Source organism: Heterocephalus glaber, unplaced genomic scaffold, assembly GCF_053883595.1.
Source record: "Heterocephalus glaber isolate CG9 unplaced genomic scaffold, H.glaber_assembly_v1.0 deba00001481, whole genome shotgun sequence".
Taxonomy (NCBI): domain Eukaryota; kingdom Metazoa; phylum Chordata; class Mammalia; order Rodentia; family Bathyergidae; genus Heterocephalus; species Heterocephalus glaber.
In genome coordinates this window covers 2,515,683-2,543,214 of record NW_028258317.1, presented here as the reverse complement: position 1 = coordinate 2,543,214, position 27,532 = coordinate 2,515,683, and the positions used below count along the sequence as shown (strand labels likewise).

Sequence of the window (27,532 nt, the reverse complement as noted above, 5' to 3'; positions counted from 1 at the left end):
TGTATCACATAAATCCTTGGTTTCCAGGTAAATTTAAAATCACATTAGCCTAGCTATCATTTTCATGAAAAGAAACTTACATGCAAGTCATCTGTTAAACATAAAAATAGAGAAGAACAACTTGAAACTAAGTAATCTGCTAACTAAATAAAGAATCTAATTAACTATGAAGAGTATATAGATTCCATTAATATGCCAATGGCTCGGCCAATATTAATCATGGTTTCTTAACTAACAGTATAGAAAACTCAAATTCGAGGATGATACTTCATATGTTCTTTTTTTTTGGAGACAGAGTCTCGCTATGTAGTGCAGGCTGGCCTTGAACTCTAGGCAATCCTCCTGTCTCAGCCTCCCAACTGCTGGGGTTACATGTGTACGCCACCATGCCCAGCACTTCATATGTTCATAACAACTCATATAATATTCAGTGGAAGAGGCAAGGCTCAACTAAAGATGCAGGAATTCCTATATACAAACTAAATTGCTATAAACTCAAGTGCACATTTGCCTGTAACATACATAATGTTTTATCTCTTGGGTTTTAAAATGGTCAAGGAATCAAAAACAGAAACAATCCTGACAAAGATCTTAAAATCCCTGTGGTGTGTTTATATATATACATTTATGTATAAATATACTCACACCCCATCCCATCATGTATGTACAAATATATATATTATATATATATATAAACACACTGCGAACAATCAAACTGCTCGCTGAACAAAATCAATTCTGTTTAGAGTACAAGGATATACAAGTATATACAGCAACAAAGTATGTACATCTCAGGATTTGGCCTAGTGCACTGGCCCTCAAACATTTTTCCCTCATATAGAGGATGCATACCATGTGTAAAATTCCCATGGGTGTGGCATATTTTGATAAATTTCTACAGGGAAATAAATTACTCTGAAGCATCGAAATTCCCACCATGAAGGGCAGTTCAACAATAAAATGGTTCACGATTGCCACAGCTTAGGTAAAACAAAACTGTAGCTTATCAGCTCTGTACTTTACTGCCACTTCAAATAGAATATAAGCGCATGGAAATGCCATTATGCCATTTATTTATAGTAATAAATCAATTCTGAATTATTATAAAAACAAATTAGGCACTAACTGATATTTTTACAATTGACCAGGAGTAAGTTACTGGCAGTATAATTTAAAACTGATTGTGATACACTCATGTGTCGCTGATGGAACGAATGTGGGAAAATCATAATTCAGGAGCCAAACCCAGCCTGCTTCCTTTTTTTGTTCAGCCTGCAAGGTAAGGATGGGTTTTGCATTTTTAAACAGCTATTAAAAATCAAAAGAACATTTCTGATATATGAAAATTATGTGAAATTCAAATTCAGTGTCAATTATGTTTTACTGGAATATAGCCATGCTCATTCATTTATGTACTATCTGCAGCAGAGTGGAAGACCTGAGAGACATAGAGCACAAAGCCAAAAATATTTACAATCTGGCTCTTTACAAAGAAAGTTTACCAACCCCTGGGCTACAGCTAAGAATGACACATAACTTCAGTGGTAACTTCTCTTAAGACAAAATCCTGAATATAAACAGTAAACTTAATGAAAGAAATAGTAGTAAGTACCATCTGGGATAGAATCCATCCCTGATATGCCCAAACTTCCTGATTTCTTTAATAACAAACACCAGCCCAAGATAATTAAATACAGCCCCTACATTTTGTCTGAAATCATGTTTATAAATCTGCCTTCGAGACTACAATTGGGTAATAAAAGGGCATTGGGTTCCAAGTTAGAAGACGAACCACAATTTTAGGCAAGTCACTTTTTAACTGAGACAAATACATTCTTCCAGTTTTGCCCAATCTGTGTATTATTTTTAAAAATCTGATTAAAAACACTAAAATGATTGAAAAAATAATTAAAATGTTTTAAAAGAAAAGAAAGTTGGTAGAAAGTAAAATATGCTCCTTTCCCCAAATATAAATATAAAAGTCCTCCTACTCATTGTAAATTACAAGGATAGTAGGGTCCATTTAATAAAAATTTTAATAAATTTTCCTGAAGGTGCATGAATGTGTAGGAAATCATGTCACCTCCTAGGACTTTGCTGCTCCCTTGTAAAATAAGTACACTGAATTTATTAAATGGTCTCTAAAGTCCTCACCAGTCCTGATAACTTATGTCAAATGACTAGCCTCGGTTTATTCTTCTGTAAAACTGTATTAATAGAAATATCCTATGAGAATTAAATGAACTGATCCATGTGACTTGCTTAGAACAGCACTAAGCTCGTTTAGTTAGCATCATTATTATTATTCAAACATTTTACAAAAGCACTGGTGGAGCAATTCCCCTGTGACAAGTATTATATTAGAAAGTGAGAATACAGAGGTAAAGTAAGAGTTCTTTTCTATTAGGTAAAAATGAATAAAGTTAAACTCCATAGAGTTCTACCTTCAGCATGTCTATGAATTGATGGTTCTCTGAGGTGACGGTCAAATGCTATTCTACATCCCTACTCTGTGAATTATTATGTCTGAGCAATGATTATTGTTTTAAAATGTCAACTAATCTTCACTGTAGGGCAAAATAGCATTGTTACTAATGATTTTCTATTTATGTTTCAAAAGACAAAGTTCAGTGTTTGCTAAAAGAATTGCTTATGGTTTGATCACAGGTGGAAGAATATACAAATGTTGGCCAATCTAATATTTATATGAAATACAGGCCTTCTGAACCAAATTTGCCATAACAATATATATTCGTTTATTTACTTATTTCACAAATATTTGCTGAGTACCTATTATGGAGTAGGCCTGCTACAGAGATGAGTAAAGAGAAAGCGTCCCTGCATTAAGGAGTCAGCAGGAAGAAGAAAGCCAGCAATTATTATGAAGTATGATGAGTATTATGATGAGAAATCCCAGTAAGCCAAGGGAGCACTAGGCAGAGACCCAAACCTACCTAGTCCAGGGGACTGGAAGAAAAAGTAATTAAGCCGTGATGAATAATACTTTATTATCCACGGAAGGCAGAGGATGTCTGAACACTTGGAACACATGAGAGTTAAGAGAGGGGAGGTCTGGGGCTATGGTATAGCTCAGTAAAACATTTCCCTGGCATGCATATGCCCAAGGCCCTGGGTTCCATCCCTATCACTGCCAAAAGAAAAAAATACAAAATCTGTAGAATTAAGAGCCCTTCACGGGCCAGGGATTTAGCTCAGTGGTTCTGCCGCCTGCCTCGCAAGCGCAAGGTCCTGAGTTTGATCTCCGGTACCAAAATAATAATAATAATAATAATAATAATAATGATAATTAAGAGCCCTTCAGTCTTGCTGGGATATACCAATGGGGAAGAAGGAACAATATTGGAGTTTAGCAAATGGTTTGCATTTTACTAAGAGAAAGTCATTGAGAGTTCTAAGCATAAATATGCAAAACTGGTAATCAAAGTACAGTTAGTGAAGTAAGTAGCTTGACTTGAAATGTAAGCATTAGGAAACTCCACTCATTTATTCCTTCCCTTCTTGTTACTAACTGAAGTCTCTCTTTTGTTTTAACCCATTTATAGCTCAAATATTATACACATGAGAGTAAAATATAAAAATATGTGCTTTCCTATTTACAACATGGGTGCCTGCATCATCAACAGCCTCACTCCTAACCAGTCGCTGAGAAGGCGCTACACAGGCTATGGTCAGCCATGACCAGAGGGCTTAGTGAAGAGGCAGTGGTACTCAAGTGGAGCTGTGGACTTGAACCCTGGGTCTGCAATTCCATTGCTCACCTGTTATCATTTCATCTCTCCCATCTGCAATGAGGAGTATATCTCCAACATCCCTTGGAAGTACATGGTAACTGCACAGTGTCACAGAATGTAACAGTTTTCCTTATTTGGTTCAGGTCCAGAAGAATTTGAAAGCCTTCCCCACAGACAAACTTTTACCTCTGACATGAATCTTGAAGATGGCTTTAGAAATCGAAGGCTCCATGTTGCTTAATCACAAAGTTGGAACCAGCAATGGGGCCATGTCAGAGAAATCTAGAACATTGCAACGGAAATGTCTCAGCAGCGTAACTATGCTCAGAGAAACCTCTCCTCTAAATGGGCTGTTAGCACAAACATTTGGGACAAAGGAACATTTGAGTTCATTTGTTAAAAGGAAACACATTACATCAAGGCATCACTATAAATTACACTGGCTGCCAGTCTAATTCACAACCCTAAAAATTTTGAATTAATACTCCAGGTGAGTTCACTTTATAGGTCATTTTCCCATTTTCTAATTAAAAAACAAAAAAATCTCATGTTAAATTTTTTGCTCCAAATCTCAACAATCTCCAAAATGTTGAAGTATTATTAAAACACCTTAAATTTTTGTTAAGATAATTTATCTGTTATAACACATACTTAATATATGCTAATTTTGACAACAGAATTGTCTATAATCATAAATGAATACCTACCTTAGTTTATAAAATACAGTGGCAGAACAGCCTAAATTCTAACTGCTAAGAATTCCCGTAGTTTCATCATTAAAATCATTTTACATCCTCAGGAATGCACACAATTCTGTTTCTAACTTTCCCAAACAGCAGTACAAAAATATTTTTTCATAACTATGCACTCATTTTGAAAAATTTTAAAAGAAATATAATCATTTTCACGTTACTGCAATCTCTCCTATTTCCCCCTCAACTGTGTAAACATCCGAAAGCACTTATGCTGTACAGGAATTTGCTCAAAAGGCTGCCTGTGAACTTCTGACTTTCAGTAAAGTTGTCCCCTAGTAACACTCAAAGTAATTCTCTTGGGCTGTAGCACTGACACTAAAGACCATTCAGAGACTTGATTTCTGCTCCTTGCTCATTCTCTACCTTGCTAAGTGTCATGTGACCAAGTGGCTGAGGCTACACAACATGTGGGTCATAAAAAGGCAGCCTTTCCCGATCTGAAATCCTATCAGGAAGATGGTACTCATAATTTTATCAAGCCAACACAGAGATATTGTGAAGCTCAAATTAAAAAAAAAAACACATTTGAAAGTGCTTACAAAAGTTTTAAGTACTTCCCAAAAGTAGGATCATTATTAAACAATCCTCTTGAACTAGAAAAGAAGCTTGTTCTTTCTTCTGAAAAGCTAAAATCATGAGTTGTTTTTAAATAACAGAAGCTAAATTTACACCGGGTATTCTTGGAAAATATATTTATACTAAAGGCTTTCCAATCCATTTACTCTCTTGACCTTGAAGCTGTGGTTAAGGAGTTCCCATCAATAAGTAGAAGGTCAGGGCAACAATGAGAAGCAAACAAAATGGAGATGAGAAGGTCTGATAGGCAGCTGAGGGCATAAAAATGTCTTCATACTTGTAAATACTGACGACGCGCTCGGACGCTGGTGGAGAGTCTATATCATGTCGGGTGATGGAGCCTTTAAGAAAGCGAAATAGAACATGAGAGGGCAGTTGGAAAAAGTACAGACTTAAAATGGTATATAGGCAAACAACAGAAAAGCTGAAGAAAAGTCTTCAGTGGTGAATACATCCATAGTGATTACAAAGATCCGGAATCAGGTATTAGAGTTATCATCAGAATTCTCTATAATTGTACATATAACAAAGAACACAGAAATTAGCTAAATTCATCCAAATAAATTGGTTTTCACTAATGTGCAACCCCACCCAACATCAGTACACTATTTGTCTCTCCATGGTATCCTAATTTTAAGACTGCTACTTAAATGGGGTTGTACAAATTCCTACTTGTCGTGTTTCTAGTGAGTTTCATCTTCTTTTTTTTTTTTTTTTGGTACCGGAGATTGAACTCGGGTCCTTGCGCTTGCGCAGCAGGCGGTGAAACCACTGAGCTAAATCCCCGGCCCAAGTTTCATCTTCTTAACACCACGTGGATAAAGTACATTTTGATTTCAAACAGCAAAAGCTACATATTTTTTTCTACTTCAATCTATCTTTTATATATGCAGCATCAGCAACTCCTGATGACATCAGCATCTCCCTTATAGATGGAAGCCTCTTTCATTGTCTGTAGGACATAAAGAAGTAGCCTGTCCCAGCCAGACCAGAGGAGGTGTGTGTCCATATGTCTGTCTGGTGGAATGGGGAAGAATAATACAGAAAACAGGATGACTATGAAACCAAACAAGTCTTTGGATGGGAAACTTTTTTTTAAAACCTGGTTACAAGTGGAAAGGGGAAAAGGATATGTGTAAAATATGGTTAAGGGCTGGCAGTGTAGCTCAGTAGTAGAGGCTTGCCTAGCATATGTGAGGCCCTGGATTTGATCCCAGCACCACCATTAAAAATAAAGAATAAAGAAATAAAAAGTGGTTAATAAGCTGGGCACGGTGGTGTGCACCTGTAGTCCCAGATACTGGGGAAGATAAGACAAGAGGATCACTTGAGCACAGGAGTTTGAGGCCAGGATGAGCAACCTAGAAAGCTCAACGCCATTTCTTTAAAAGGATGTGTAATAAGTCAAAGCTTAATATCAGTGCCTGGCCTCCTGAATAGCCATATGAAACTTGCATCAAGGAAACTAAGGCTTATGTATTCAGTGCAAAGGCCTTCTTAAGGCTAGGGCTCAGAGTAGGGTGTGTGTGTGTGTGTGTGTGTGTGGGTGTGTGTGTTACCTAAAATTGAACCCTGGGCCTTCACACTGAGCTACATCCCCAGCCTTTTTTATATTTTGTTTTGATACAGGGTCTCACTAAGTTGCTCAGGCTGGGCTACAGTTGCAATCCTCTTGCCTCAGTTTTTCAGAGAGAGATTATAGGCATGTGCCACCATCCCTGGCTAGAGTAGGGGTTTTTAAGGTGATTTCTGGTGGAAAAGCCCTGCTGAACTTTACATGTAAAGTCTCAGCTCCAGGGCTAGCACTTGTTAGCACAAATTCTTCAGGATTCTTCTCTCCCAAAAGTCCTCTCACTCCTCCAACCTCACCTCTCCTTCCTGATCACCTACAGAAGCTCCTAGACTTAACCATGTACTTCCAGTTTATGCTCCCTGTGAGGAAAATCCAGTCCATATCCACTTTGAGCCTGAACTCAAAGGTCATCCCCTCAAAGAGACCTTTAGAGAATGGTTAAGATTTGACCAATAGAGGGCCATTAGAAGGGTACTCAGGAAACAAGAAAAAAGCAAGCCTGTACCCTGGGTGGGAATGTGCCTGTTGTGCATGGAAACAGTGAGGAGAAAACAGAAGTCTTACAAAAATTTATCAGATAAAGCCACATATAATCGGAGAGGACTTTGAACATGAGGATAGAGCACCATATACATAAGAAGATGACCTTCTGAAATACAGTTGTCAGCCTTATCAGTGAGTTTACCTTTTATGGTTTCACTTTCCCACAGTCAATCAGGGCCCAAAAATACAGTACTGTGCAATAAGATATTGTGAGAGAGAAAATGAGAGATTAAATTTATATTAACTCATTATATCATTATTGTTCTTTTTTTTATTGTTGTTAATTTCTTATTTTAAAAACATGGTATACATAGGGTTTCAGGCATCTACTAGGACTTAGAAAATGTTCCCTGCAGATACCTAAGGGCCGCTGTGTAGCACTTTCCAATCTGCAAAGCAATTTCAAATATTTGTTTTCATTTAATCCTTTCAAATCTTATAAAATAGATACTATTATTATCTCCACTTTAAACATAAGGAAATGAAGTTCAGATTTTAGATAGTAGGATGAATATTATATAGCTATCAAGGGCAAGAACCAATACGCAAACTGTGATTTTAAAGATTCCAAATTCCGGCACTTGAATGAGTTCATTTCTCTAGGCTAAGATCTAATTTATTTCCCAGGATATTGAAAGTACTTGAAGATCCACTGAGAAATAAGTAAATGGGAAAGGTGTTTGAAATCTGGAGGTATCTATTATGCAATCTCCACAGCAATCAATGAAAACAAATTGAAAAAAAACACTTCTCAAAACCTGAGATCAGATGACACAACACAGAGTTGCTAAGCACACAGTAAAGAAAGATGGAATTATCAGGAAGCAAGATGAGTTTCCTGCATAAGGACTGCAAACCAAACTCACTTCTTGGTCGGGCTCCTAAGCTGATCAACAAGGAGGAATGCTCAGACACAGTGTGACTTGATTTTATCTGTTGCTAAAAGGTCTCCTGATGTCCCTGGGTCTTTGCTGGAGAAATGCTGAAGAGCCTTGCCTCCTGAGGTGAGGTCATCCATGGGTCAGCATCACCAGGGAACTTGTTAGAAATACAGAATCTCAAGCCCATCCCCACCCAGGCCTGCAGAAGACTGTATTTTAACAATACAGCCAAGGAATCCCTCAGGCACATTAATATTTGAGGAGTAATGGGAGGGACTTATAAGATAATTTGGTGGATTTGTGACCACCAGAATAGTCCTAAAGTGAGCACTCATAACATGCTTGCAGTCAACCTCAAGAGAAATTTTTGTCTGTCCAGTATTTTTCTATTTGAGGATATGGGTTAAGGGTATTCACTGACTTTGGAGTCAGACAGACTTAGGACTGAATTTCAGTTCTTCCCTTAATTAGTTGTATAGCTTTGAGCAAGTTTCTTAATTTCTCGAAGATGAAGATAATAATGTCTAGACCTCTGCAGGTTGTGGTGAGGAGTAAGTGGAAACATTGTGAGAATTAAACAACCCATACCCCACACAGCAGACATATGACCTGTTTCATCAAGCACATAACTCACCACGTGCTATCTCATGATGCTCTAGCTTTGCACGTGTGTGCTCCTTGTCCTTGGGGATAAGTTCATCATAACCATCTGAAGAAAGGAGTCATAGCTCTTTTTCTTTTTATATTATTTGGAATGCTTAAGGCTGTCTGGTGCACACAATGTGTTGTCAATTAATAATAAACGTGGGCAGGGGATGTAGCTCAGTGGCACCGCGCCTGCCTTGCAAATGCAAGGTCCTGAGTTTGATCCCTGGTATCAAAATAATAATAATCATCATCATCATCATCATCATGGTAAGTCTGATGCTCAATGCAGATGCTGAAATGCAAGCTTACCTTGAATGGCTGGACCCCAGGCAAATAGGTAATACCAACTCAAATGGAGATCGACAATGGTTTCATCTCTGGGAACATTCACAGGGCGTTTAAATCTGCAGGTGACTCGATTGTTCTCAAAGACTCCTTCTTCATCTCTGGCAGGATTTCTCTGAATCTCCTTTGCCCACTGGCCCACATTATAAAAGTGCTGTATGCGGACCCTGCCATTGTCATCATGGACGCATGCCATGACATCATCACCACCCTAACATGGAAATGATTCAGAAGAAAAAAGTCAATTTGCCTTTTGCAAACTTTTCACTCAGAAGTACACATTCCATCACTTCCGTAATTTGAAATCCTATCAAAAATTATTTTAGGGCTGGGAATGTACCTCACCGATGAGGTACAGATATTGTTCATTTGCAATATCCTTTATAGTAAATGGATGTTTACTGGAGTTCTATGAGCTACTCTAGTAAATTAATGAAATTCAAAGAGGGGTTTGTGGGAACTCGGATTTTTACACAGGTCACAATTTAAGACTAGCAATTGGCATCTAAAGTGAGTATTAGTAGCTAGGCAGGTACAAGGTATGATGAAAACATAACAGAAAATGTGTAAATTTTTAAAAATTTTAAATTATTATAGTAAAAGACACATTGATATTAATATCCCTCTAAATAGTACCCCTTGCTTTGATCACACTAATAACCATTCTTGCCATGTTCTAAAGCAGTTCTTGAAGTCCTCTTTTATGTGTGTCTTTTCATGGCTGCCTTGATGTCCTGAATTGATTCAAAATGCTTAAGGCAATTTCTGTCAAGTAAAACTATTACAGTGCGTTCTCATTCACTTTTTTTTTTTTTTTTTTTTTAACTAGATCTGGCACCATACAACTTCTGGCTCTTTCCTAAAGTCAAAATGACCATGAAAGGTAAAGGTTTTGAATTGATTCAGGACACTGAGGCAGCCATGGCAGTGTAACTAAAGACATTCACTAAAGAAGATTTCCAGAACCTTCAGAAAGTGGCAAGAATGATGGGATAAGTATGTTCAAAGCAAGGGGGAGTATTTTGAGGGGGATTAATGGCAATATATTTTTAACTATAATCAGTTTTTTAGAAAAGTTACCATATTTTTTCGATCATACCTCATGCTTTTAGGGACAATTACTTATGCGTGTGTGTGTGTGTGCGTGTGTGTGTGTGTGTGTGTGTAAGGGGTGCTGCCCCTTTAAATGACTAACATTCATTAAAACTTGGTTGTTGTTTCAGTTAAGGCTCTCCAAATGAACCATCCAACCAGTCACTCTGACTTAATCTTTTTAGGTAACTTAGAGTAAACTTTGCTATTATAATTCTACATTCTCTGCCCAAATGTGTCCCACTACTCATTTTTTTATAACATGTAATGTATCCTGTCTCTACAAGATGGCAAGTCTTTCCTACCTGAATAAGCAAAAGTTCTTCCAATAAAATCCCCTTGTGTTTTCTTTGTTCAAGATGCTGCTGCTTTGGGAGTTATCCCTAGTGCTTTTTCCTTACTTGCCGCAAGTAATAAATCCTGGTTGTGCTTATCAGCTTTGTGTTCATCAAAGAATAAACCACTGCACTTGGTTACACAGAGACAGACTGACCTTTTGCTTGTGGGATCTTATGCTATCAGATATGAACTGAGGGCTGGGATTTAGGTCAATGGCACTGCACCTGCCTCACAAGCGCAAGATCCGGAGTTTGATCCCCGGTACCAAAAAATATAAATAAAAATGAACTGAATTAGAGGAGACCAGTTGGTGTCCATCAGAGAAGCGCTTGGTATGTAGCAAAGAACCACCACATATCTGGTCATAGACATGTTCAGTGTTGAGTGTATAAGTAGAGGGGAAAAACAGTTTGTTTCCAGTGCCTCTTAACTTCCGCGATGAAAAGAACATGTTTTGGTAGTGCATTCCAGACTGATTAGAGAAAACCTGAATCCAAACCATGGACTCCCATCTTGTACAGCTGGGCTCCACCTACAATGAGCTGAGCCCAATCAATGCACACATGTGTGATCCAGAAACAGTGTAAATGCTTTCTGCTTTTAGATATGCAGTCCTAGAGGCACTTCCTGCAGCATTACTGTGGACATAGCTTATGACTATGGCTCTACAAGCCACCTTATATTCTGATTACCAATCCTTCCACTTAAATTAGATTGAATATTTTACTTTATTATTTCATTTGTGGTACTAGGGTTTGAATCCAGGGTCTCATACATGCTAAGGAAGTAATCTATGGATGAGCTACAGTCCCAGGGCTTTTAAACAATTTTATTTTATGACAGGGTCTTGCTAAATTGCCTAGGCTGGACTCAAACTTGGAATCATTCTATCTCAGCCTCCTGAGTACCTGGGATTATAGGTGTGTGCTTTGAATTTTTGAAAAACTTGCAGTAAGAGAGATGTAATAGGGCTGGGGATTTAGCTCAGTGGTTCTGCTGCCTGCTTCACCAGCACAAGGACCAGAGCTCGTTCCCCGGTTCCATAAAAAAAAGAGAGAGAGATGTAATATAAACATTATACTGCTTCTATCAATTAATTTGCTTTTAAAAATCTAAAAAAAGCACAGCAAACTAAAGAGAAAATCCAGTTTCTATCATGATTTACATCTTACCATTTTCTTGTCTGAAGAGAATCCAACTGCTACCCAGCCATCTGTGTCTGCACTCAGCTCAAATTCCACATCAGCCCCTATCATCCGGTAGCTAAGGAAGTAGTCACAGGTCTCTGCATTACAGCCTGGTTTGCCATATCTAAGGATACATCAGAAGAGACATTGGCACTTATACTTATAAAAGTACAGTAAGAGAGCATCTACCATGTATCAAATAGGATACTAAGGATTATTAAATAAATTAGATCTCTGCTTCTTGGGATCTCAAAAACACAGCTTCACCCAGTTAGGGACCTTGGTGATGATCTATTCCACTTTACATAAAAAATGAGGTCCAAAGAAGAGAAGGGGTTTGGCCCAGGTTGCATAGTGAAGTCCGAGGCAGTAATGGCAGTAGCACCTGGGTCTCTAAACTCCCAATGTTCTCTGCATTATATTAGAGTTTCTTAAACTTCAGCTATTACTGTAAGAAAAAAGAACTTAAAGTGGTCCATCTTCAAGATAAAATAGTTAAAATCTGAGTGGAAAATTATTGACAGTTATCTAACTGCCTGACAAAGTTCATGCATTTGGAGGGTCCCTGGGCAGATGAGACCTTGAGAGAAGATAAAAATAGTAAGCAAGAGAGCCTCTGTAGGTGTGAGTAGGTAAAGGGAGAAGAAAAACATTCTTCTAGCTAAAGCTAAGTAGAAACATAGTAATGTAATTCCAAGGTCATGTGAAATCACTCTACAGGCACATCTGCTTCTCAGAAGGTTCCAGAGAAAAGAACAGAGTATTATGAAGAAATCCAAACTCAGATTGGGAGGGGACTGGGGGATTACCTTATAAAGAGGGGATGAAACATTAGGTGATGTTCGGGGAAAGATTGTGCCTCCTCTAGTCTGGGGCCAATGAGGAACAAAGGGAAGGGACCATCTATGGGCTAGAGTTTAAAATGCTTGGTGCAACTGCTTTGCATGTGTCTGTCCTTCAGAGAACCCGGCATACAAGACTGAGTGTATTAAAGCTTTGCTTTCGCTGTCTTTCCTGCTTCTGAAGTCTATTCTTTGGGTTTGGATGACTGAGTACATTTCTCACATTACTAAATTAATTCTGAATATCTTTAAAGGAGAAGGATTCTTTGAATTAATTTAAATTGTCTTAGTTAATTAAACTTATATCAACTCTTTTTACTTACACATTTTCATAGTTAAAATAACAGAAATTCAAAAATTATATATAAATCAAACTAAAAACCCAGGAACATTGAAATTCACAGCATTTATGTCACTGGTAATGTGATTTTACTGGAAGTACATTTCTGCGTTGTATATGTCGAATATCTGACTATATCATGCAGAGTCTTCCAAGTTGAGCATGTTCTAACTACTGACCACAATATGATGGCTCAACTTCTCCAATCTTATCTGCACCAAATGAATATTTCATCTTGCAAACACTGAGTATAAATGCATCATTTATTTATAAATTTGCCTTTGTTCTCTTGGGCTACTTAGTACTAATACAAAATCAGACACCAAAACATACAGCAATATAAAATGGTTATCCAGAATGTTAGATTATTCATACACTGATCTTTTCAAAGAGCATCACTGACATAAAAACACAAATTCAAATTTTCTTACAAAGGACCTGTGGATCCTTTAAGAACCAGTAAGCCTTAATTTGAAAGCAAGCCCACTGTCAAAAAGATAGAAAATTATAGCAATGGAGTGTAGCTCAGTGGTAGAGCACATGTGTAGCATGCACTAGGCCCTGGGTTTAATCTCTAGCACAAAAAAGAAAAGAAAAATAAGCAATAGGTGAGATAATCTAAACTCAGATGGCAGATAGTGGAAGAACCAGGATACAAAGGTGCTAAGTTTTGATGGAGGAGGGAGGCAAAAACAAGCTACATGCTATCAGGGATACCCTGAACAGCACAGAAGAGATGTAAGATGAAGGAAACCTGAAACTAGAAAGAAAAAAAAAAAAGAAAAGTGAAATGAACTAAGGAAAATTTAAAAAGCAGGAAATGGGCCAGTATACAAGTCATTCTGAAGCCAGCAGGTTACTAAAATTTCTTCCCTTCTGAAAAACATCTCCCAATCACCAAAATTATATAATGCTATCTTCCTCAACAATAGTATCAGGTTTTTTAAAAATATCTTTGAAATGACCTTGTCATCCAAAGAACGCTCAAGGCCCTTGTATTCAATGTTTCCTCTGAGCAACAAACAACCAAACCAGGACCCTCAGTGCAGTAGCCATCAAAACCTTTACTCAGGGCAATGCCCGAAGTGCTGTTTCCTGGCCATCATGTCTTGACTCCCATTCATCATGTAAGCCCTCACCAGGTCTGAACTAACAAGCTAGCTACAGTAACACTTTCTTAACAACTTGATAGCATTGCTCAGAAAGCTACAACTCATGACTGTTCATTTGAAAAGAAATGGGGTATTAGACATGTCTATCATCAACTGTCCTGCCCATAGCCCCAGCTGAATAAGCAGACATTCTGTGTCATATGAATCTTCCTCACACAACCAGTTGGTGAGGAATGATTTGTACCAATGTCACTGCAGCCAGAAATGGAGAACTAGAGAAATGTTCCAGGGTCTCATGCATGTTTGAGCTAAAACACTGAGTACCCATTAGAAAACTCCATAACCTTGCTGAAGTCATAAAGGGGCACAGGCCCCTGCTTAGTATGAACTGTATGCAATTTAAATACTACCTTGAGAAATAAACAGATTTCTTAGCTTTAAATTTATTCAACTTGCATTTCTACCAACCTAAAGCATCCCTTAGTTTTTCCACAGTCTTCCACTTTGATTTTGGCAAATGGATCCACAGGAGGAGCAGTAGGGAAAGGGTAACCTGGGCAGTAAGAATAAATAACGGAAAGAAAAAAGAATAAATAATGGTTAGAAAATCTAGTAACAACTTTACCAACGAGATTTAAAAAAAAATATGTGTTGCCTATTTTCTGTCGCATATGTCTAGCAATGTTTGGGGACACAGAAAAGGATTTTTAACTAAGCCGAATTTACTCCCTTCATGAGGAGCAGGCATGGAGCACACACCTTTGGATTCAAACTTATGTAGGATGTAGGAATGGACGGGCCCTCTTCTCATTTTATAGTCAAGGAACAGAAGACAATGGAGCATAATTCCATGTAACCACTGTCGCTTAGTTTTAAAATCAGTTTTAATGCAATACCCATGCTTTAAAGAAAAAAACCTGACAATGATACATTTATGTCCCCAATAGTAGGGTTTTTTTCCACTTACATATATGATAAGATTTTCCATTCCCTTTCTCTGATCTGCCATTTTGCTTAAGCAGTAACAGTTTCATATGTCTCTAAATTCCTTAAAGAGAGTTCTAAGAGGAGTGTGTGTTTCTTATGAGATTACTTACCACCATGATGCACTAAACCACACAATGAAGAACAGGCTGCCTTATACCTCCAGTTTATAACAGAAATATTTTTCTCCTGGCCCGTTGAGCTTATGTACACAGGTACTATGTATGTTTTCTGCCTAGCACAGAGAATGGCACTGGACACAAATATGTAAATGATTGTCAAATGATAAAATAAAATCAACCACAGATATTAGGTAACGTAAATAAACTTGAGAAAAATAATTAACTTTTTCTCAATTATTTTAAAGCTTTTTGTGGTTCATAATGCTTTTTAAATTAAGTTTTGTTTTATTTTGGTTCATTAGATTTATTATACTTTAGGGATTGGGGATGTAGCTCAGTAGAGCATGTATTTTGTAGGCTTAAGGCCCTGCGTTCAATTCCTAACATTGCAAAAAACAAAAAAGAAGGAAAGAAGGAAGGAAAGAAAGAAAGAAGGAAGGAAGGAAAGAAAAAGAAAGAAAGAGAGAAAGAGGGAAGGAGGGGGAGAGAGGGAGTCTCTAGGCCACACTTTGGTGGCACATATCTGGTGCACTCTGGATATTCCATTTCTTCCTTTCTTTTCTTTTTTGTTTTTCTTTTCTTTTTTCTTTTTTTGCGGTACTAGGGATTAAACTCAGGACTTTGTGCTTGAAAGACGGTGCTGCTGAGCTAAATCGCCAGCCTTGGATATTCCAGTTCTATGATGCTAGACCTTGAACACATGACCTGACTTTCACCACCCCTAAGTAATTGTGTCACACGCATTACTTTTTCTAGTTTAGTTTTGTACTAAAGCCTACACTTATTTCAGTATTATAGACTAAATCCTGCTTTGGGTGAGTTTTTGTTTTTCTCTTAATATTTATTGAACAGCTATTCAATGCTACAAGCCTATGTTAAGCATCTTCATATATGTTCTTCCTCTGGTTTCTCACCACAGTTCTGAGGCAATTTTTTCTCAGGATATTTATCTAAGAATGCAATGACTATGTACTCACTGTGTACTTAGATTCTGATGGTGACTGACAAAGACAATCTCTTTTAATGTTGCTTCTGACTTAGATTCCACCTGCTCTAAATAAAAAAACAGGGGCCAGGGATTTACCTCAGTGGTTTTGCCGCCTGCTGAGCAAGCGCAAGGACCCGAGTTCAATCCTCGGTACCAAAAAAAAAAAAAAAAAAAACAAAACCAAAAACTGACAATGATACATTTATGTACTTGATAGTAGGTTTTTTCCATTTATATACATAACAGGATTTTTCCATTCCATTTCTGAAGTTACAAAGGGACATAGCCCCCTGATTAGCATAACCTGCATGCAATTTAAATACTATCTTCAAAAGGAAGCACATGTCAAACAGCCTCACTATTTCCTACCTTCTAGATTGATACATTGGTATATGCTAGATTTCCAGCTCCATAAATGCCGGTTATTTTTTAGCACTGGATTAGTGTTACACTAAATTTTGTAAAGTGAACAGAGAACTAATAACCATTGGGTAAGAAAAACAGGTTTCTAAACTCCAAATAAAAGCAAATTTCGGAACCAAGCTCACATAAATGTTCTGAACTAATTTATTAGTGTTGGCAAATAGCTTCTCTAGCACTAATGTTCCATCATCTGGTATGTTTCTAAAACTTGGGATGAGAACTTGTATTCTGTTAAATGTATCTGTGCATCCTTTTAATACCTTTTCTCTCCAATGCTGGAGGTTGAACTTCGGGCCCCCAGCATGCCAGACAGGAGTGTCTTTGTTACTCAAAAGCCCCTTGAATCACACCTGAGTGTGCAGAGATGAAATGACTTGGAATGAGAAGTGGTCACCAGAAAAACCCATCACGTGATTAGAGGTTTAAGGCTTGGAGCCAGTCCTACCTCAAGGGAAGACAGGGAGGCAGGAGATTGAGTTCAGTTACATGGCCAGTGATTAAATCAATCATGCCTCCATAACAAAACGCTGACGAAAGCTCTGGACACTGAAGCTCAGTGGGCCTTCCTAGCTGAACACGTTGATATGTCGGGAGGGTGACGTGATGATTCCATAAGAGAGCATGGAAACTGCATTTGGGGGCCTGCTAGACCTCATCCTATGTTTCTCTTCACTAGCTGGTCTGGAGCTGTATTCTACATATTATAAGCATGGTGCTTTTCTAAGTTCCACAAGTCATTCTAGCAAATTATGGGACAGGGGTGGGAGGAAGGCCCTACATTTATAGCTGGTTGGTCTGAAGTGTGGAGAGTCTTGCTGTGGCCCAGGACCTTTAACTTGTGAAGTTTACACTACCTCTGGGTCTTTAGCGCCATAAATAAATTGCAGTACACTAGTAGGATTTGGTATTAGACTAAAGCAGAACAATTATTCCTGAAATTAAATGATCTCTCAACATTTGGTATAAAATATGTTTGTACTATGTGCCAGTATCTATGTTCTTGTCTACTGGCTACAACCCAGCCTTCCAGAGGCTGAGCACTTGCAAACCATCCTCCTTTGCCAGCTGCTGAGGCAGTGCCAATAGAAGGCATTCAAGGGAGACGGGAGGAGGCAAAGAGGACTTTACTTCCTGTTAGATTGCTGTTCCAATATTTAAACCCTCAGTAGCTCTGCTTCATCCTTACAGTGGCAGTTGGTTTGAGTTCCCAGCTTTTTGCAAGACTCCCAGAACTAGCCTCATTCTGCTGCTCCACGGGACCAGGAACTGGGCAGACCCCCATTCTCGAACAATGTCACAACTATGGGAGGCCCCTTGTCTGAGCCTGCAGGTTCTGCTAACCCCAGGTCTTTCACTTTGCAACCTCACCCCCAGAGGTGGAGTTGTTTCCTGATGCCTTGGTCTCTGTTTTTGCTTCTTTAGTCCCTCAATTTCTTCTTAGAAAATTCCCTGGGCTGCTCATCCTGTTTTAAAACAGGATAATTTCTGTCTTTCTAACTAGAATTTGACAGATAGATTAAATGGATCAATCCTCAGATATACAATGTATTTTCCAAGACTGTAGTTTATTAGCAGGTATCATTTTGAATGATATTCAATATTCTGTTTCATATACACTACACATTTCTAGGGGTAAATTACTTCAAAAACATTTTTTTGCTAGCCAGATGTGGTGGTGCATGCCTGTAATCCCAGCTACCTGGAAGGATGAGGCAGGAGGATTTCAAGTTCAAGCCAGCCTGTGCAACTTTAGCAACAGCCCGTCTCAAATAAGAGCACTGGATGTAGCTCAGTGGTAGAATACTTGCCTAGCACACACGAGGCCCTGGGTTTAATCTTCAGTACCAAGAAAAAGGCACTCTGACAGACACATGCATCTTAGAAAAACAGCATTTTCTGATAAACTTAACACACTAGTAACAGTGGAAATGAGATAACATGGGATTGAAGGAAAGGTTCTCACCTCCGTGGAGCATGGAGTTCTACTTACCCACATTGCAAAAAGCTCTTCATAGTCTCAACACCACCATTCTGAACCTGCTGCATGATTTATCAGGGGAGGGAGGTTAATTTACCAAAACTACCTGCAACAGAATGTGTACCCAAAGTCCAGGTTCTAGGCACAATTTCTCACTTCTACCATGCCACACTGGTAACAGGTGCACCATGTGAGACAGCCCATGGCCTTCCACAGGTCTGGACATAGCCAAACAGTAGACTAACAAGGGCCTGACCCAATTCACTACTCACCATCTATGTGTTTATATTGTGCATGTGTTCTCAAAAGCTACAGTGTTCCTGTACATTATTAATCCATATAAATGATACAATACAATAAATCTCATTTTGTCTAATATTTTCCTTTGGAATTCAACCTACATAGGTAAATGTAAGACTCCCGGCTGAACAGTACAGTATTCCCTGATGTATAAACACATTTCTTAAAATATCTTTCCAGGTTAAGGCACTTCAGTTTCCTACAATGTTTGCTTTGTCAAACAATGAAGAGATGAACATCTTTACCTACGTTTCCTGTAAGCATATGCAAGAGATTTGGTGTTTTAATAAACCAGGAGAGAAACTGACAGGTCACATCTTCAATTCCACAAAGCTGAATGAGGGTAGTGCTCAGTGTGACAGCTCCAGCTGACAGTCCCATCAGTAGCGTGTTACACCCCCAGTTCCCCCACATCTGTGGCTGTACTTGGCGTTATAATTCCCAACTTTTAATTTGGATTTCCCCGAGTGCTGGTAGAATCAACATCTCTTATATGTCAACTAAATATTTGGTTTTTCCCTTCTGTAATGTCTATCTCTATCCTCTTTGTTCTGTTTATTATTTGGGTTTTGATCTTTTTCATGAGAACTTAAGAAATTTAAGTATTTAAGAAAAGTGTTGGCTTCAGATGTGGCCATTTTTTCTCCCAATCCACCACCAATTTAGTTTTTTACTTCTTTTTTGTCTATGAGGGTTTTTTCCTCTTGGATTCAAATCTTTAAATCTGATGTGTCAGGATAAGCATTTTTCTTCTGGTTGGCGCTTTTTAGGGTCTTGCCTAGGACAAGAGCGCTCCATCCCAAAGACATGAAAATATTCACTTGCTCTCATTTACAGTGGTACCTCGGTTCACAAACTTAATTCTATGATTCTGGTTGCAAACCAAACTCGATAAGAACTGAATCAAATTTCCCTATAAGGTCAACATATGAATTTGCCTATTTTGTACATTTAATGTTAATGGAATAATACAATATATGGATTTTTGTGTCTGATTTTTTTCAAGTAGCATATTTTTTTTATATTCATCCGTGTATCAAAGCTTAATTTCTTTTTATGGCTCAACAATATTCTACTTTATGGATAGACCACATTTGTTTATCCATTCATCAGTTTATAGATATTTGGGTTGTTTCCATTTTTTGCTGTTATGAATAATGCTACTATGTAAAAGTTTTTGTGTGAACATATGTTTTCAACTCCCCTGGAATAGAATTGCTGCATCATCTGCTAACCCTGCATTTAACTTTTTGAGGAACTGCCAAATTATTTTCCAAAATAGCTACAACATTTTACATCCTTATCAACAATATATGACAGGTCTAATTTCTCCATATCCTTGCTAACACTTGCTACTTTCCTTTTTAAAAAAATTCTAGCCATCCTAGTAGGTGGGAGTGGTATATCATTACAATTTTTTTTCTTTGTAATGTGGAGATCAAATCCAGAGCCTCACACAAGCTAAGCAAGTGCTTCACAACTGAGCTATGCCCTCAGTCTTCCATGACTTTGATTTGCATTTTCTGAATGGCCAATGATCTTGAACATATTTTCATGTGTTCCTTGGCAACTCGCATATCTTCTTTGGAAAAATGTCTTTTTTTCCCCCATTACGTTTATTGGTACATTTTAGGTATACAATACAGTTACATCCATCATTGGGATTTTGTAACTTTACATGATGTATCTTGGGTCTTATTTTTTCCCCCATTCCCCTGCCCTCCTTTCACCCCCTCCACCCTTCCCTATTTACAAAGACTTTGTTTCCATTTGGAAAAATGTGTTTTTAGAGATTCCCTATTTTAAATCAGATTATCTCTATTTTTATCGTTACAATTACAACTTAATCACCTTTTTAATCTCTGCTGTATCTACTAATATTATTTCTCTTCTCTCTCTGTTTTTCTTGTTTGACCAATCTTGTAAGAACATATTCTGATGGTTAATTTTACGGGTTAACTTGGCTTGGACCCAGCTGCCTAGATTTGTGGTCAAACATTATTGTGGATGTCCCTCTGAGGGCGTTTTTGGAGGGGGTTAACAGTTCGTTGGTGGACTCTGAGTTAAGCAAACCGACCTCCATGTGGGTGGCCCTCACCTGACAGTCAAAGGCCTGAAAAGAATAAAAAGAGTGACTTTCCCCAGTAAGGCAGCAGCGGATGCCTTTGGACTTGAGCTGTAACATTGCTCATCCCTGGGTTTTCAGCTTGCTGGCCTGCAGATTTTGGACTTGCCAGTCTTGTATGCCAATCTTTAAAATATATCCAATGGTTGTACTTCTTTGCAGAACCCTAATACACTGAACTCTGTATTTTTAAAGACCCATTTTTTCCTTTCTCAATTATCTTTACTGAATATTTGGTTTCTATTTCAATAATTCAGCTACGTCCCTGTTATTTTATTATGTTTCCTTCTACTTTCTTTAGATTTATTCTCTTTGTTACCCCAATTTCCTAATTTTCAGCCTTTCCTCTTTATTTATAAAGCCCAACAGTTCAGCCATCTGCCTCCAGAGAATTCTAGCTGGATATTCCACAAGCAAATCAACTCTAAGTGTCCAGTACCAAGTTCCTCCACTTCCTTAATGCTCTTCTTCCCAAGTTTTCTGTCTCAGTGAACAATCCCACCACCCACTCAAGTCTCCTAATCAGAAAACCTTAATCCTTCCCCTACCTGGTACCTTTACTCAGTCATCACTTCCTGTTTTTTCTTCCTCAGATACTTCAGCCTACCCTTTGACCCTCATATCTGATTCCCTTCTTTCCCCCACACACCACCTTTTAAATTTTATCCCATTATTTTTTGTGTGGTATTGGTGATGGAACTCAGGGCCTTGTGCATGCTAGGCAAGTGTTCTACCACAGCCATTCCAGGTCCATGTGGATCTCTCCGAACCAGAAATCCCGTCCCTCACCCTACACCTTCATTGTCTTCCCTACACTGACCTGAATTCCTCCATCTTGAGACATGTGGATGAGCCACACATATATGGAGGCTTTCTTTCCCCTTCCCTTTAACTTTTTGTCTAGTCTCTCATTTTTCATCACTTTTTCATTTGGCTTGTTCCTTTCATTTCATTTTCTATTTTGATGCTACATTTTTTTCTTCTAATATAAAAACCTGAATGGTACAAAATAACACTGGTGTGGGGTTCAAAAAATTCTTTTAAAAGTCTCTCCTTTTTTCTTTTTACATAGACCCTATAATCCTACCTATGCTTCTCTGTCTTTGAAAATAATTATTTTTTCTTCTTTTCTCTTCCCCTTACTTCTTCTCTATTACCATCTCCTCCCGTCAGATATTTCCATAACACAAGAAGAAGTAATTTTCTTGGTTGTCTTTCGAGGTTCTCAATACGGTTTTGTGGTTTCCATTCTTATCTAATTCACAGACACTATTCCTTTCCTGCAATCCCCTGAGCCCGTTTTTCATACTCTACTGGGTGGTTAATGGCTTCTGGTTTGCTATTTATTGCTTCTAATTAACTACTTGGATCACAGCCTTCTGGTGTCAGTTTAGTACTTGATTCCTTCAATTTTTAACCAGAAATTGTCTGGCCATACCTTCAGCTTCATCTCTGCAAACTACTGCATCAGCTTCTTTCTGGACTGGCTGAATCACTGTTTCTACTAATCAGAGCCCTACAATGAAGTGGAAATGGCAAATGCCTTAGTGAATGATGTCTGTATAAAGTTTCACACTCATATGAATGGAGCCTTTGCAGTAGCACTCTGCTACTTAGAACCTGTAGTTTCTAACTGCCTACCACATCAATTCCAAACTCTTCAAGTTTGTTCATAAAAATACCCAATTCCACTGCTCCAATTCCACTTCCCAGCATATTGTCAACAGGGGCCCTCAACTCTAGGTAGAATGGACACATCCCTTGCACCATCTTATCCATAAAGTCAATCAACAAATGCACAGTTCTCTGCTACTTTCTAATTGTGTGCCCTTAGCTACAATATTTAAATTTTCTGTGGGTCAGCTCCCTTAACTCTAAAGTGAGGATAATAGTAGTATCTAACTCACAGGGGTGTTATAAAGATTAATGTGGATAAAACATCTGAAAACAGTGTCTGGCACCTAGTAAACATTTATGAAAAGTTAGCTTCAATAAGCTAGATTCATGGAAGATGCAGTACAATGATAAGCCAACATTCAACTCAGTTGTCTGTTTTCCACAGAACCCTCAGGGTAGGGTATTTGCCCATAATCAAATGGTAATTTGTTTCCCATTCTGGGCTGAAAACCTCAAGGGAAAGAGATATGAATAGTAATATTCAAGCACTAAGATCCTATCCAAACTCCTAGGCACAGAAAACAGAAAGGTCACAGCAGGACTCGACAGTGTGCTCATCTAGGACCCTCATCTAGTGGCATGGGGCCGGGAGAGGAGAAAGTCAGGAATGGCCCTTTGAAGAAGGTGGCATTTGAGCTGGGACTATGAACATGAGTAGTATAGACTGATAGTGGAATTCTGAAAACTAGCATAGTGAAACAAATACATAATTTAAATTTGAAAAGTGAACACATTGTGGGGGCAGGGATTGATCAGAAACACCAAATCAGCCAGCGCATAGGCTCTGGATTTGGGGGTCTTGAGCAATCTGGACATTGGAGAAAGAATCTCTGGACAGGGTAGGTAAAGGTCAGTGGGCTCTCCCCAAGTCTCATGGAAATCCCTATACCTACCCCTATTTTTCTAATTCTTTTTTCTGGTTTCATACTATCAAATATATAGAGGAAGCCAGTATTCCGATCACTAGAGAAGCACACTTGGATTGATAATTTTCACCTGCCACTCCCTTCCCCACTGACTCTGTTCTAGACAGGACCAGCCCTGGCCTCTCCTCTCTGGAGTCCATGGACTACCTTGAGTCTTCATGCTGTCAGTCCTCACCATGGTGTGGGACACTGCTTCCTGACACTTTCTTCTCCTTTGCCTCCGAGAACACCCTCTCCAGGTTCTGCCTCTCCCTCTCTGGCAGGCCCTTCTCCATCCGCCTTTCAGGCAGCTTCACTGAGGATTTCTGAGAGCCTTGGGCAAGTCCTATCCAGGCAGCCTAGCAGAGGTCCTGCCCCACAGGCAACCCCACCAGCACCCACCAGCTGGTGGGAGGAGCTGAAAGACAGTGCAACAGAGGAGAGGGCAAAAGAAGAATGGGAAGTGTAAGCTCAGGGTAGGGAAGAAAAAGGGTGAGAGATGGTACTGAAGGGAAGTCTGACCAGAAAGAAAACTACAGATACGGAGCTGAAGCTTCTTCTAGGAAGCAGATGGAAACTAACACAGATTTTTAAAGCTGGATATGGTGATGCATGCCTGTAACCCCAGCACTCTGGGAGGCTGAGGCAGGAAGACTGCAAGTTCAAGCCCAGCCTGGGCAATTTAGAGACCTATCAAGACCTTATCTCAAAATAAAAAAGGGTTGGAGATGTAGCTCAGTGTGAAGGCCCTGGGTTCAATCTCCAGTACTACAAACAAACCAAAAAGAAAGAGCAAGAGAGAGAGAGAGAGAGAGAGAGAGAGAGAGAGAGAGAGAGAGAGAAACCACCAGCAGAATTAGGTTAGAGGTGGAGTTTAGGAAGGTTAAGCCCACTGTGTATGCAGAATGGGTAGGCAGGGAAAGCAGACAAACCAGGCATCTGTACACACATGGTATATGCCCTGCCACTAGCTTCTGGTCACCTCACCTAAGTGTCCTCCCTCTCCCATCCCATCAGTCTCGTTGACTTCCCAGCCTGACTCTACAAAGCCGTTTCATAAAACTGTCTGCACTACGTAAGCAATAGTTCATTCTCTCTGTATGTACAAACTGACAAATAGAATCTGAGCTTTTTTTCTTCACTTGTTAGGTACATGTGGCAATCAGAATATAAACTCTCCCATGTCACATTTAAGTCACCTGGCCCTACTATGCTGGCTGTGTGCAGAATAAATATGCATTAGATGCTCTCAGAAATAGGTTTTGGAATATTTATCCTTTTCCAGTGTGACAGACTCTGCTTCTGCTTGTTGTCCTCCGACCCCCCAACCCATTTACCCCTTCTTCCTAAGCACATGGCTGCCCAGCAAGAGGACTACACTTCCTAGCCTCCCCTGACACCAGGCCATGCACTTCTGTTCTTGACAAATGACATGAGCAGCAGCATGATTGTGCAGCCAGCCTAAAAGGTAACTGCTTCCCCTGAACTTCTCCTTGCCTTCTCTCAATTCTGAACAAGGCCACATGAGCGACCTGGAATGAGGACAAAGCCTTAGGGGATGGTGGAAGAACAAGATAGAAGGCACCTGGATCCCTGAATGATCATGTGGAACAAAGTTGCCTTCTCAGCCCGGACCAGCCAGACACTTTCCTGAGAGAAAAACAGTCTTATATAAGACACTGCGTGTTAGAGTCTCTGTTTCAGCAGTTAAGCCTGTACCTAACCAATGCATTTTCCTGAAGCTATTCTCTATCCTCCTTAGTATAATAATTCCAATTTTTTAATTGGGTATACATGCCCCGGCTAAAAGGCTTGTTTCTAGTCTCCTATGTGTGACCACACATCGAAGTAAGTAGAACTGTTATATGAGACTTCTGAGTAATCTTATAAGATAGTCAATGTCCTTTTTTCCTCTTTCTCACTATTTGGAATGTGTATGTAATGGCTGGAGCTCCAGCAGTTATTTGGGACTATGAAATTACAGTGGACCCTCAAGTTACGACTGGCCTCATATATAAACAACTTGGGTCACAACTGGAATTCCAGTTTTAACTTAGGATCAAAGTCTTGAGTTACAACCCAAATGCTGGCCGCTTGTGCTTCCAGATGGTCTCAGATACAGATTTAACCCTTAAAGAGTTCTGGAAGGAACATTACAACATCCTTTCCTGTGTGGGGTTGAGAAATCCTGGGCCAGTGTCTCTCTAAGGACACTGAGATCTGCCTGTATACAGGAGAGAGACTTTGAAGGCTGTGTAGAGGAGCCCGAGCCTTCAATTGACCAACTTGAGTTACAACCAGCCCTTAGAAGCGAATTGAGTTTGTAAGTCAAGGGTCCACTGCACATGCTATGAAAAAGCAGAAGAATAGGACCCAGGTTCTGTGAAGGCCATGGAGCCTCCATACCAGTTCTGTATTCCCTAGTTCTAGATTTCTTTACATGAGAGGGAAATTTTATCATATCAATGGTATTAACATTTGTACGTTGTATAGAGGCAGACCTAATCCTAACCAACAAATACATCCCAGCAGGTATCAACATTTCAAACCCCAGACTGATTCCTGGATCTCCCTCTTAGCAGAAGAAAAGGAAGATCAGTACTTCCCAAAGCTGTAGAAGTACAACCCGACTCTCCATTCCTTCTGAACCCAGTCAGTTTGGCCTACAGGGAGGCTGGTGCTTGACAGTCCCTCGGTAGCTGGACCCACATGGCCCCAACAGTGGTGGCTCACACTAGGAGCCCATACTGTGCGTGTGGTGACAGAGAAGAGGGCTGGGAGTGGGAAGGGAGATGTGACCCAGCTCTGGCGCCAGGGCAGTGAGCACCAACAGAACGCTAAGAAGATGGGGCGGGGCCACAGATGTAGGTCATCTCTGGAAGTTGGGGTTTCTTTTTCTACCAGCTGCCTTGGTCTCTCACACCTCAGGCCAGATGGTGGCCTCCTCTCCCGCAGGAAGGACAGAGGCCAGACGCCGGAGGGAGGGGGGACAGCACACCCTGTCCAAGGCCTCGCAGGACTTGAGTGGTCACCTCCGTCTCCGTGCCTCAGTCTCCCCAAGTGCAAAGCGGACAGCATGCGCCTGCAGCTCTCCTAGCCCTTCCTCCACGCTGGCGGGGGTCTGAGCTGCCTCTACCAGCACCCTCACCAACCGACCGCGTCCCGCTCCTGCGCCCCTCTGTCCCCAGCCCGCGGGTCTCCCTTCCCGCAGGCCCTCGGCCTCCTGCAGCCTCACCCTCCTCCGACAGGTAGCGCAGGTCGTAGAACTCCCCCGCGAAGGTGCCGTAGGAGGAGTCGTGGCGCGGCACCGCCTCGTCGGCGCCCGCGTCCCCCCGCGCACGGCCCCGGGGTCCCCGGCCCCCAGGGCCCGCGCCGTCATCCGCGGGGCTGGCGGAGCAGGGATCGAGCCCCGCCAGCAGCAGCAGCAGCAGCAGAAGCAGGAACAGCGGCGCCCGGGGGCCCGGGCACTGGCGGGGCGGCCACGCCATCGCTGCACACGGATCCCGCAGCCAGGCCGCTCGGCCGCAGCGGGGCGCCGCGGGCGCGGCTGGGACCGAGCCGCTGTCGCCGTCGCCAGCCCGCGCCCGCGCAGCCGCGGAGACGACAGCCACCCGCTCGCTCTGCGCATCCTCGCTCCAGACCCGCAGCCTCCCCCGTGCTCCCCGCATCTCCTCCTCCCCGCCGCCACCCCCTTCCCGGCTGCTTGCTTTCTACTGTCTAGATTTTTCCCGTCTCCCACCGCCTGGACCTCCCTCTGCGTCCTCCTTCAGTCTCCCACCTGTGCAGAGTTAGTCCTCCTGGTCCCTTGCTACCCAGAGTGTGCTCCGCGGACCGGCAGCAGCAATATCGTCTAGGAGCTTGTGAGCATCACTTATCTCAACCCACCCTAGAGCCCCGAATGAAGCAGGAGTTGAGTTTTACCCAAAATTCCAGGATCCCATTTCAGAAGCACTGCTCTGGAGAGTAGCCCTAACTTCTCCTTGTCAGAATTGTCACCTCCTCCACTTTGTTCTTGCACTTCCTAGTTTACATAAAGCAACTTACT

At 40.4% G+C, this 27,532-nt stretch overlaps 1 protein-coding gene across 1 annotated transcript; it reads right to left on the bottom strand.

Moving 5' to 3' along the window:
- Frrs1l (ferric chelate reductase 1 like) lies at positions 1 to 26,990 on the bottom strand. Its single transcript, XM_087184201.1, has 5 exons — positions 26,723 to 26,990; positions 14,454 to 14,538; positions 11,677 to 11,815; positions 9,038 to 9,284; positions 1 to 5,424 (listed from the first exon to the last, which is right to left on the bottom strand). Exons 1-5 carry the CDS (start codon positions 26,973 to 26,975, stop codon positions 5,252 to 5,254), a joined length of 897 nt encoding a protein of 298 aa, XP_087040327.1. The 5' UTR covers positions 26,976 to 26,990; the 3' UTR covers positions 1 to 5,251.
- Between the last annotated feature and the right edge of the window lie 542 nt (positions 26,991 to 27,532).

What these genes read in the sequence shown, in the direction of transcription:
- Frrs1l (XM_087184201.1), bottom strand. Translation starts at nt 26,975, where the DNA reads ATGGCGTGGCCGCCCCGCCAGTGCCCGGGCCCCCGGGCGCCGCTGTTC. An exon ending in AAAACTAAGGGATGCTTTAG is followed by an intron (nt 11,816 to 14,453) that starts GTTGGTAGAAAT and finishes ATGTATCCTTAG; the next exon opens with ATATGGCAAACCAGGCTGTA. An exon ending in CTGGGGTCCAGCCATTCAAG is followed by an intron (nt 5,425 to 9,037) that starts GTAAGCTTGCAT and finishes GCTTTCTTAAAG; the next exon opens with GCTCCATCACCCGACATGAT.